Raw genomic sequence first — 11,766 nt, forward strand, 5'->3', positions numbered from 1 at the left:
TGCCTGTCTACTCAGAAGTCCACTTTAGTGAATGGGGCTTACTGTGGATAGGATGGCAGCCTTAGAGTCCAATCCTGTGCCTGTCTACTCAGAAGTAAGTTCCATTATAGTGAATAGGGCTTACTGTGGATAGGATAGCAGCCTCAGGGCCCAATCCAGTGCCTGTCTACTCAGAAGTCAGTCCCATTAGAGTCAATGGGGCTTCCTCCCAGGAAGGTGTGGAGAGGACTGCAGCCTCAGAGCTCTTCCTCTGCCTGTCTACTCAGGCTGCAAGGCTATGACACTTTCCCAGGAGTAAGCCCCATTGAACACAATGGAACTTACTTCTGAGTAGACATGCATAGGCTTGGGCTCTCAGGCTGCAAGGCTATGTACCCTTTCCCAGGAGCAAGCCCCATTGAGCACAATGAGACTTACTTCTGAGTAGACACACCTAGGCTTGTACTGCAGATGGGCAAGGGGGCTGCACCAGCCAGCTTCCTTCCCCTCCTCCTCCACCAAGCCAGTACCTGGGTATTCTGTGGGTGCCGCAGCCCGTCTCTCTGGCTGGCTGGCTGGCTATCCATCCTCCTCCTCCTCCTCGGCGTTGGCGCGTGTCCCCCACGCCCTCCACCGGCTTGGAAGCTGCGTGGGGAAGCAGAGCATGGGGGGAGGGGAGGCGGGCTGGGCTCAGGTGAGAGCTTGGAGATGGGGCAGGAGGGGGTTGTTGTGCGGTCAGGCAGGGGCCAGGCGCCCGCCCACCCTGCACCCCGCAGCACCCACCCAGCAAATGCCTCTTTTGCTCCCCCCTCCTGGAATGCATCCGAAGGGGAGGGGCCCCTGCAAAAAGGTGCCGGAACTCCGTCCGTCCCCCCCGCGTTCCATTAGAACAAAAGCCCTGCACATACCTACCATGATTTGTAACCTGTAATGAACTTTTCCTCCAGAAACTTGTCCAATCCCCTTTTAAAGGCGTCCAGGCCAGATGCCGTCACCACATCCTGTGGCAAGGAGTTCCACAGACCGACCACACGCTGAGTAAAGAAATATTTTCTTTTGTCTGTCCTAACCCTCCCAACACTCAATTTTAGTGGATGTCCCCTGGTTCTGGTGTTATGTGAGAGTGTAAAGAGCATCTCTCTATCCATTCTGTCGATCCCTGCATAATTTTGTATGTCTCAATCATGTCCCCCCTCAGGCGTCTCTTTTCTAGGCTGAAGAGGCCCAAACGCCGTAGCCTTTCCTCATAAAGAAGGTGCCCCAGCCCAGTAATCATCTTAGTCGCTCTCTTTTGCACCTTTTCCATTTACACTATGCCCTTTTTGAGATGTGTTGACCAGAACTGGACACAATTCTAAGACTAATGATCCCAAGCATAGAATTAGCCCTCTTCATTGCCGCCACACATTTAGTAAACCCTTTCATTGAGCTGTCCACCACCACACAGCTCCAGAAGGATCTCTCCAAACTGAGAGACTGGGTAGCAAAATGGCAGATGCGTTTCAATGTAAGTAAGTGTAATGTAATGCACGTGGGACAAAGAATCAAAACTTTACATATAGGCTTATGGGTTCTGAGCTGTCTGTGACAGATCAGGAGAGGGATCTAGCGGTAAGAACATAAGAACAGCTCCACTGGATCAGGCCATAGGCCCATCTAGTCCAACTTCCTGTATCTCACAGTGGCCAACCAAATGCCCCAGGGAGCACACCAGATAACGAGAGACCTCATTCTGGTGCCCTCCCTTGCATCTGACATAGCTTTACCTAGCATGTAGTTAGTCTGTGGAACTCCTTGGCACATGATGTGGTGACGGCATCTGGCCTAGATGCCTTTAATAGGAGTTTGGATACATTTCTGGAGGAAAAGTCCAACACAGGTTACAAGCCACGTGCAACCTCCTGGTTTTAGAAGTAGGTTACCTCAGGATGCAGGTTTCGTATTGACTTGTGTGCTCTCTGAGGCACTTGGTGAGCCACTGTGAGACCCAGGAAGCTGGACTAGATGGGTCTATGGTCTGATCCGGTGGGTCCTTCTTGTGGTCTATAAATGCCCTTTGCTACATTCCTCCCGAGTACATTCCAGGGAAGCCCAATGGGCCAGTGACAGAAATATCTCAGCACTTCCTGGGGGAAAATGTCCCTAAGCAAGACCCAGGATGCCTCCTCCTGGATGAGGAGAGGGAGGCTTGGAGATGGAGTTGTTAAGGGATACTTATCTTGCAGCCAAGGGAGATCAACACACCTGATAGTTTTTTAGAGGATCTCTCTCTCTCTCTCTTTGTGTGTGTGTGTGTGTGTGTGTGTGTGTGTGTGTGTGTGTGTGTGACTGTTTCAAGTTTGTCTCTGCTCCTGACCAATTTCACTCCCCTTTAGTTTCCCTGGCATTTTTCAAGCAGGAATGAGCCTGGCAGCCCAGAGCAAATCCCTTTTCCTAGTGGCAATGAAAGTCACCTTTGCAGACCCTTCTAGATCCCCCTGCCACAACCTTCATTCCTTGGCACGCTGAGGCAGGCCCTGCTGACCAGAGCGACTGTTACAAGAGCCAGCAGTGCCCTGAGCCAAGCCAAATGTCCCACTCCCTACTCTAGGATGAACCACTAGGATGAACCATTCAGCAGCCTCAGAGCTGGGCTCTGGGAAACTGCTTTGTGCTCTCATGGAGGGAATGTGGACAAATTCAAAGAGTCAGGTAGGTGGCTTGTTTTCTAATGAATCATATGTATTAGGTAACTGATTTCTTTTCCTGGTGGATCAGGGTGGCAGTGTGGGAACACAAGGGAGGGTTCCCCAGGCTGCTACCCTCATCCACCACACGAGGGAAGGGTCAGGGAAGTCTTTTTGTGATGAACCTCCAATGCATGCTAGGTCTTAATCAAAGGTTATTGCCCCCCCCATTCCATCACCAAACCTCACTTGGCCAGCAGCAGCTGCCCTGACACTGTGGCACAAGAACAGCACCTCTGGGGTCTCAGGACTTGACCAAAAATGGGGTACAAAAAGAGCCGTTTGCAGGAAATTTATTGGAATTCTTTTCCTGGCCGCTGCCTCTGCATATGCCAAGGATGCCTGACCCGATTGCCCTACTTGCTGCCGTAGACCTCCACTTCACACAGTGTCAGGTATTCTGCCCGCCCAGGGATGGAAATGCTCACATAGCGGCCCTCCTGCCCGTTGCAGTGGATGGTGGAGATGGAGCCGGGAGAGGGGTTTGCGATTCTGCCACAGCTGCAGGAAGAGAAGCAAATCAGCACAGGGGGACGTTAAGAATGAGGAATTGGTCCATCTCTTACAGAAACAGGGATGGGGGGATCCCGCAAACGTGCAAGTAGAGAGCACCAGCAGCCCTCCACTGTTGCCAACACCACTGAGGATGCTGGCTCCCCTGGAAACATCCCCAGGACAGGCATATTCTTCAGGCCTGAGTTAATCGAAAAGAGCTCTCACTCACTGGCTCCGTCCCTGTTCACAGTCTCTGATGAGGACCAGACCTGCCCTTGCTCCCATGAGATGGGGGAGGCAGAATCCATCCTGTTTTTTCCCCATAGTGATGAAGGCAAAACAGACATCAAAAGGCAGCACAGATCGATCTCAAGTCCTAGTGACTGGATACATTTCTGCAAGGAAATGGGAGGCACCTGGAACTTACACTGGGTTGGATTTCCCATGGTTGGCCAAGGAATTTCCCACTTGGATCTCGGCCCCCTTGAGTCTCTCACTGCAGCAGTCCTCTCGGTTTTTCACTACCACGGTGGAGATGAAGAACTGGTCGCCCAAGTCCACGTACCACCAGGGCTCCATGTCCAGGTTGGTGTGGGTGCAGGAGGCTTGTTCAAAATCCCCATCGCAATTGCCGTTCACAGCTTTGCATGCCTTTCCAATGATCTCATACGGGAAGATGGAGGACTGACGGGCACAGCGACCCAAAGCCAAGTTCCTCGCTGGAGTTACAGCATGGCAGAAAGACGGGGGGGGGGGGGTTTGAAATGCTCATCAATGTGTGGATTCTACTAGAAACTAGACCCACTGGAAAAGGACAGGGAGTACCAGAGCCTTTCCTGCAGTCAGAGGGAACCTGGATCCCTCTTGGGAAACCCCTTTTCAGAGCAGCACCCCATTAGAGCAGGGCCTGGCCTGGCCTGGCCTGGCCTGGCCCCCAGAACAGGCCTCACTCCAGCCCCCCACTTCCCCCTGTTCTTACCCCTAGTTGGCTTGCAGCTCTGGGTGTCCCCACACCTTGCCAGCAGTGCCAGGAGAAGCAGCAAAGTAGTCCAGATGATGACCATCCTGTAAGGGGGCAGTGGCAGTGTGGGGGAGGAGAGATGGTGATCCATTGAGAAGAATTTGGAGGGAGCTGCAAGGAGACCAGTAGGTCTGAAAGGGAACATCACGACAAAAGGACAGCAGAGTGCAGTGGATGCAGGGCCTAGGAGAGGGGAGTAATTTGTACCCGGCCCAGGGTGCAAAGGGGGGCCCAGGAGCCAAAGTAGGGGGCCTAGAAATTTCCTGGGATCTGACATTTTCCTATCTACTTAGACTTGTTGCCCATAAGGGATGCTGGGGACATGACCATGACTGGGGATGCTGGAATATTACTGATGCCGCATGGTTGGGTAGACTTGGGCTCCAAGACTTTTCCGGTTGTCTCTACCCTCCCCTCACCCTGCTTCCCCCTCCCGGCCCCTATTCTGCTCACCCATCACCACCCTCCCCCACTCTGTTTCACCCCTCCCCCTTTGCAAAGGGGCCCAAAAGAAACTTTGTACCCCCTGATAAAATTCCTCTCAGAGACCCTGGATGACCAAGACAAAATATGAGATGACAGTTTAAAGAGTCCTCCAGAAGAAAAGAGGGAAGTCGGGGTTCAAGCAGGACAGAGGGCAGTGATCATAAACCACAGGGAAGCAGGTTTGGGGAAGCTTCCGGGGACGCTGGGGCTACTCACTTAGACTGGTTTCAAAGTAGTTTTGACTGCTGTGGCTCCTCGGATAACCAAATTTGGAGAATTGTCATTCTCCAAAAGGCTCAAAACCAACCCTGACTGACTTCTACTTGCCTTGAGAGAACCACATTTCCCAGTAATTGAAGACTTGACATGAAACTGGTTTGGGACCAGTTTAAATGTGTAGTGTGAAAATGCCTTTAACATTTGGGGATGTCTTTCTGGCAGGTGTCCTGGGCTCTAAGTAGCAGGTTCTGTGGCTGGCCCAACTCACCTTGGCTGAAGTTCTGGAGATGGGTGCTGGTGCCAGCTGTCCTCCCTTCACTGTTGAGCTTCCACTCCAGCTTCACTCCAGCTTCACTCCAGAGCTTCCACCCAAGTCTTGGAGGTCCTCCGGCCAGCCGCAGTTTTATGTCCTTCCCAACAGGCAGCCCTCACCTGCTGCAGAAAAGCCAAACCAATCTGAAAGGTGGTCAGCCCCAGCTGAGGCAGGACGAGGTGCACCTCCTTACCACTGGCAGCTGGCTGCAAAGCTCAGGACACACTGAGGTACGATTTCCACCCCAGTCCCAGGCCACACTTCTTGGCAGGTGGCCTGGCAGGAAACTCTCCAGTTCCTCATTAAGCACATATTGCAATCAAGCAAACACTGGCAAGAACAACAAGGGTTGGTTGGGGCAGGAGAGGACTGTGTGTTGCAGGCTGGGCAGCCTGCAAAAATGGTGCCTTCCTCCTCACCTGGAGTCCTGTTCGGCTGCTAAGGCCCCAGTTCGGGTGGCCTGGTTCCTACCTCGTCTGCCGGTGGGGGGGGGGAAGGGTCAAGCTTGAACTGAGCACTGCGAAGGACTGCTGACCCTGTTGTCCTCAACTTGCTGAATGGTCCGTTGTTGCTGCCCTCCCCAGTTGCCCTGGACTCAGAGCTCAGGGTGAAAGCTGGAGCACTCCAAGGAACAGAGACCAGGTCTGCACTCATGCAGACTGGGGGAAGCCACGGGGCAGCTCAGCCTGCAGGGTGAAGGTGCTCTGGCTCTCCAGTGCAGGGCAGGCACAGGGCACGCAGGAGCGTCTGCAGCCACTTCTGCAGCTGTGCATTGGTATGCAAATGTCATTCCAATCTTTAAAAAGGGAAAGAGGGGGGACCCAGGAAACTATAGGCCAGTGAACCTAACATCTATACCGGGTAAGATGGTGGAATGCCTCATCAAAGATAGAATCTCAAAACACATAGACGAACAGGCCTTGCTGAGGGAGAGTCAGCCTGGCTTCTGTAAGGGTAAGTCTTGCCTCACGAACCTTATAGAATTCTTTGAAAAGGTCAACAGGCATGTGGATGCGGGAGAACCCGTGGACATTATATATCTGGACTTTCAGAAGGCGTTTGACACGGTCCCTCACCAAAGGCTACTGAAAAAACTCCACAGTCAGGGAATTAGAGGACAGGTCCTCTCCTGGATTGAGAACTGGTTGGAGGCCAGGAAGCAGAGAGTGGGTGTCAATGGGCAATTTTCACAATGGAGAGAGGTGAAAAGCGGTGTGCCCCAAGGATATGTCCTGGGACCGGTGCTCTTCAACCTCTTCATAAATGACCTGGAGACAGGGGTGAGCAGTGAGGTGGCTAAGTTTGCAGACGACACCAAACTTTTCCGAGTGGTGAAGACCAGAAGTGATTGTGAGGAGCTCCAGAAGGATCTCTCCAGACTGGCAGAATGGGCAGCAAAATGGCAGATGCACTTCAATGTCAGTAAGTGTAAAGTCATGCACATTGGGGCAAAAAATCAAAACTTTAGATATAGGCTGATGGGTTCTGAGCTGTCTGTGACAGATCAGGAGAGAGATCTTGGGGTGGTGGTGGACAGGTCGATGAAAGTGTCAACTCAATGTGCGGCGGCAGTAAAGAAGGCTAATTCTGTGCTTCGGATCATTAGAAAAGGTATTAGAACATAAGAACAGCCCCACTGGATCAGGCCATGGCCCATCTAGTCCAGCTTCCTGTATCTCACAGCGGCCCACCAAATGTCCCAGGGAGCACCCCAGATAAAAAGAGACCTCATTCTGGTGCCCTCCCTTGCATCTGGCATTCTGACATAGCCAATTACTAAAATCGGGAGGTTGCACATGCACATCATGGCTTGTAACCCGTAATGGATTTTTCCTCCAGAAACTTGTCCAATCCCCTTTTAAAGGCATCCGGAATCCTGGGTGCTGTAGGCTTATACCATAGTCTTTCGAGACTGAAGTTTGCCAACCAGGCCAGACGCCATCACCACATCCTGTGGCAAGGAGTTCCATAGACCAACCACATACTGAGTAAAGAAATTTTCTTTGGTCTGTCCTAACCCTCCCAACACTCAATTTTAGTGAATGTCCCCTGGTTCTGGTGTTATGTGAGAGTGTAAAGAGAATCTCCCTATCCACTCTGTCCATCCCCTGCATAATTTTGTATGTCTCAATCTTGTCCCCCCTCAGATGTCTCTTTTCTAGGCTGAAGAGGCCCAAACGCCGTAGCCTTTCCTCATAAGGAAGGTGCCCCAGCCCAGTAATCATCTCAGAGCCCAATCCTATGCATGTCTACTCAGACGTCCCATTAAAGAGTGTTTCTCTATCCACTCTGTCCATCCCCTGCATGATTTTTTATGTCTCAATCCTGGTGTTGTGTGAGAGGGAAAAGACCTTCTCTCTGTCCATTCCCTGCATAATTTTGTATGTCTCAATCATGTCCCCCCTCAAGCGTCTCTTTTCTAGGCTGAAGAGGCCCAAACGCCGTAGCCTTTCCTCATAAGGAAGGTGCCCCAGCCCCGAAATCATCTTAGTCGCTCTCTTTTGCACCTTTTCCATTTCCACTATGTCTTTTTTGAGATGCGGCGACCAGAACTGGACACAATACTCCAGGTGTGGCCTTACCATCGATTTGTACAACGGCATTATAATACTAGCCGTTTTGTTCTCAATACCCTTCCTAATGATCCCAAGCATAGAACTGGCCTTCTTCACTGCCGCCGCACATTGGGTCAACACTTTCATCGACCTGTCCACCACCACCCCAAGATCTCTCTCCTGATCTGTCACAGACAGCTCAGAACCCATCAGCCTATATCTAAAGTTTTGATTTTTTGCCCCAGTGTGCATGACTTTACACTTACTGACATTGAAGCGCATCTGCCATTTTGCTGCCCATTCTGCCAGTCTGGAGAGATCCTTCTGGAGCTGACCGGCCTGTTAGTTTCCCGGGTCCCCCCTCTTTCCCTTTTTAAAAATAGGCGTGACATTTGCTATCCTCCAATCTTCTGGCACCGTGGCCGTTTTGAGGGACAAGTTGCATACCTTAGTCAAGAGGTCTGCAACTTCATTCTTCAATTCCTTAATAACCCTTGGGTGGATGCCATCAGGGCCGGGTGACCCTGAGGCATCCTCATTTATCAATGAGGTCTGAAACATCTTCTCTTTTAACTTCTATCTGACTTAACTCCTCAGTTAGGAGGGGCCGTTCGGGCAGCGGTATCTGCCCGAGGTCTTCTGCCGTGAAGACAGATGCAAAGAACTCATTTAATTTCTCTGCCATCTCTAAGTCTCCTTTTATCTCCCCTTTCCCTCCCTCACCATCCAGAGTGCCAACCGCTTCTCTGGCGGGTTTCCTGCTTCTAACATATTTGAAGAAGCTTTTATTATTCCCCTTAATGCTGCTGGCCATGCGTTCCTCATAGTCTCGCTTGGCCTCCCCTATCACCTTCTTACATTTCTTTTGCCACAGTTTATGTTCCTTTTTATTCTCCTCATTAGGGCAAGACTTCCATTTACGGAAGGAAGCTTCCTTGCCCTTCACAGCCTCTCTAACTTGGCTGGTTAGCCATGCGGGCACTCTCCTGGATTTAGTGGAACCCTTCTTTCTTTGCGGTATACACCTCTGCTGGGCCTCTATTACTGTTGTTTTAAGCAGCCTCCATGCACTCTGGAGAGACTGGACTCTTTTTACCCTCCCTTTCAACCTCCTCCTAACCAGCCTCCTCATTTGAGGGAAGTCCGCCCGTCGGAAGTCAAGGGTTTTTGTTAGAGATTTGCCTGGTATTCTTCCCCCAACGTGCACGTCAAAACAGATCGCAGCATGATCACTGTTCCCCAATGGCTCAGTAACGTTTACATCTCTAACCAGGTCCTGCGTACCGCACAATATTAAATCCAGAGTCACCTGTCCTCTGGTGGGCTCTGTGACTAGCTGATCTAAGCCACAGTCATTTAGCACGTCAAGAAATTATGAATGTGTAGTGCTGCTTGTTTGAACTTGGAACGTTGAGGTTCTTTTTTTATTATTATTATTTTAAGAATTATTTACTTAAATTACTTTGCTCTTGCATTTGCAAATTTTTTTAAATTTTCTTTTATATATACTTGATAAGCATGTTATTATTCATGGTAGATAATAAAAGAAAATACTAACAAAAACACACATATGCTAAATGGCAAAACACAGCAAAATTAATTACTTTATGTAATACTTAATCAACTTTATACTGCCAGCAGAAGCGTCCTTCTGATGGCAGCATCATAAACAACATAACAGCACAGTGGCACACTAATAGAATAGGCTACCCAGGTACTAGAAGAGAAGGGGTTACAATTTAAACTTTGAGATGACAATAAAGTAGCATAGCAAAGAAATTTTTTTTCTTTAAGAGATTATTACTTTTTTAATTATTATTTCAATTCTTATACTAAGAATGAATAAGTTAATCATGCTTATTCATTTCTAATTTATATCACAATTTGGATGTGCTTTTAAAAAAAATTTCCTGTAGTTAGCTTACACAGACACTGTTAACACATATTTATACTGTTGTGCACTTTTAACACAAAGGTAACTTTTAATAGAAATTGCAAAAGGGATTTAAAAACTTTAAGAATAGACCTCAACACATAGGAAACCCTGGCCTCCAAGTGGCCCGCCTGGAGACAGGCTACACAGCATGGCCTCTCTCAGTTTGAAGAGACACCCTGCTAACAGACCGAGGCAAAAAGACAAAGAAGGAAGACTTATAACTAGGGAGACAGACCAAGGACGGACTACACTTGCTCTCAGTGTGAAAGAGACAGCCACTCCCGAATTGGCTTTTTGGTCACACTAGACACTGTTCTAGAACCACCCTTCAGAATGCGATATCATAGTCTTTTAAGACTGAAGGTTGCTATAGTAGTAACTAAACATACAAACTATTTAAGCTTTGCATTTTTGCAACATTAGCTTTACACATTCAAATGCACACAAATTAATTCACCCTTTCTTAAAATCAGCACCTGAGCAACTGGCAAAGACTAGATGTGGGGCTGATTTAACAAGGATACACACAACAGAGACACAGCTAGAAATCAAGGGATAAAAATTTCAAGGGATAAGAAAGGAAGTAGGACTGTCTTTGGGGACTGGGTACAGAACTCAGGTTCGGAATGCAGCTAAAAAAGAAGCTGCTATGGGATCAGACACACGCTCTGAAAGGATTGATTTAGTGTTCCTGGAGCACAAAGGCGTTCTAGAGGTCTCCTCGCTGCCACCTCCTCTCTATGCTAAGAAAGGGCTTTGGAGCTACAAGGGTCTCTAGACTGCTGGGCGTGTGCGGTGCTGGTCTCAGTTCAGAATCTACTGGTGGGACTCCTCACCCTCCTTTTGGTGGGGGTTACTTTTGGAGCTATCTTGCTTTCTGTAGGGATCATGTTGGGATTTTGATTCTTATGTCATTCTAAGTTTTTGCACACTTAGGCATACTACTGCACAGCCCACTTGCACAATGTTGCATCAATCGCACTGCTAGTGGCTGGCTTCACCTTGCTGGTGAAGGCTTTACCTTGCCTCTCCTAGTTTTTATACTGGCTGTCTACTGCTATTTGACTCGCTATCTCTAGCTGGGCTACTACTTTATCCTTACAACAAAGCTATCTACAAGAACTTGCTAGCAATTTGCTACCACAGTTCTGGCTGCTGCTGTGCTCAGGACAGTGACGCTGTAGAAAAATCTGGGTTTGAGGACCGGGGTATAAAGAGACAGTTCTGGGACTCAGGCACAGAAATAATAGGGCAGAGGTTGGGACTGAGAAACATTAGCTGAGCTAGCTAAGCTAACCAACTTTAGGGGACTAGCGTTGTTGTTTTTTTTAATCGCAATGTAGATACTTCATTGCAGAGGTATGCAATTGCACATCAGGCTCTTCTAGAATACAGACTCACTGGCATGTACTGCAGCTTTAAATCCTATCAGTAACTAGGTTAGGTACAAAGATGCATTCAGGAAGAAAGAAAACCAGTGCCATCACCCACTTAGCAACATAGCTCACCTACACTGACACTTCCTACTTAAGATCACGGTTGTAGGAAAGCTAGAAGAGATGCAGCCACTTGCAAGGCAGGCAGGGGCTACAACAGTCTGTGTTCCAAGGTAAAGACAAAGCAGATCTTACTGCAGCACTGCAAACAACTATGAGATTCATTTAGGTTCAGCATTGCAAAGCCTGAACCAAAATAACTTAGCAACCCAGAGGGGCTTGCATTCCTAGCTGCAAGGAACCTACAACCCACAGAAGGTGGCAAGGTGGCACTTCTGTAGACTGCCAAGAACCTACCAGAGTGGAATGCAACTGTAGACCTCCAATGGGAAGGGGAAACCAAGGGGATAGCTTTGCAAATTGTTTTTAGCCCTACTGAGGGAAGACTTTGTCTTCAAGGGTTTCAGACACTTCATCAACTGCTGCCCTTGCAACTTCCTGCAACTTAGGTACTCAACAAGTAAAATCTCTTTTTACCATGTTGGTTCATTGTTTATTGGGAACAAAAGTTCAGAATCTTGCCTTGCCGTTCAGCAAGCT

The 11,766-nt window shown here is 49.0% G+C and overlaps 1 protein-coding gene across 1 annotated transcript; it reads right to left on the reverse strand.

Annotated features, from left to right (window-relative positions):
- Positions 1 to 3,061: 3,061 nt before the first annotated feature.
- Positions 3,062 to 5,893, reverse strand: LOC136647506 (fucolectin-4-like). The gene is made up of 4 exons (XM_066623084.1): positions 5,711 to 5,893; positions 5,195 to 5,336; positions 3,628 to 3,967; positions 3,062 to 3,206 (listed from the first exon to the last, which is right to left on the reverse strand). Exons 1-4 carry the CDS (start codon positions 5,891 to 5,893, stop codon positions 3,062 to 3,064), a joined length of 810 nt encoding a protein of 269 aa, XP_066479181.1.
- Positions 5,894 to 11,766: the final 5,873 nt, after the last annotated feature.

Source organism: Tiliqua scincoides, chromosome 4 (genome assembly GCF_035046505.1).
Source record: "Tiliqua scincoides isolate rTilSci1 chromosome 4, rTilSci1.hap2, whole genome shotgun sequence".
Lineage (NCBI taxonomy): Eukaryota > Metazoa > Chordata > Lepidosauria > Squamata > Scincidae > Tiliqua > Tiliqua scincoides.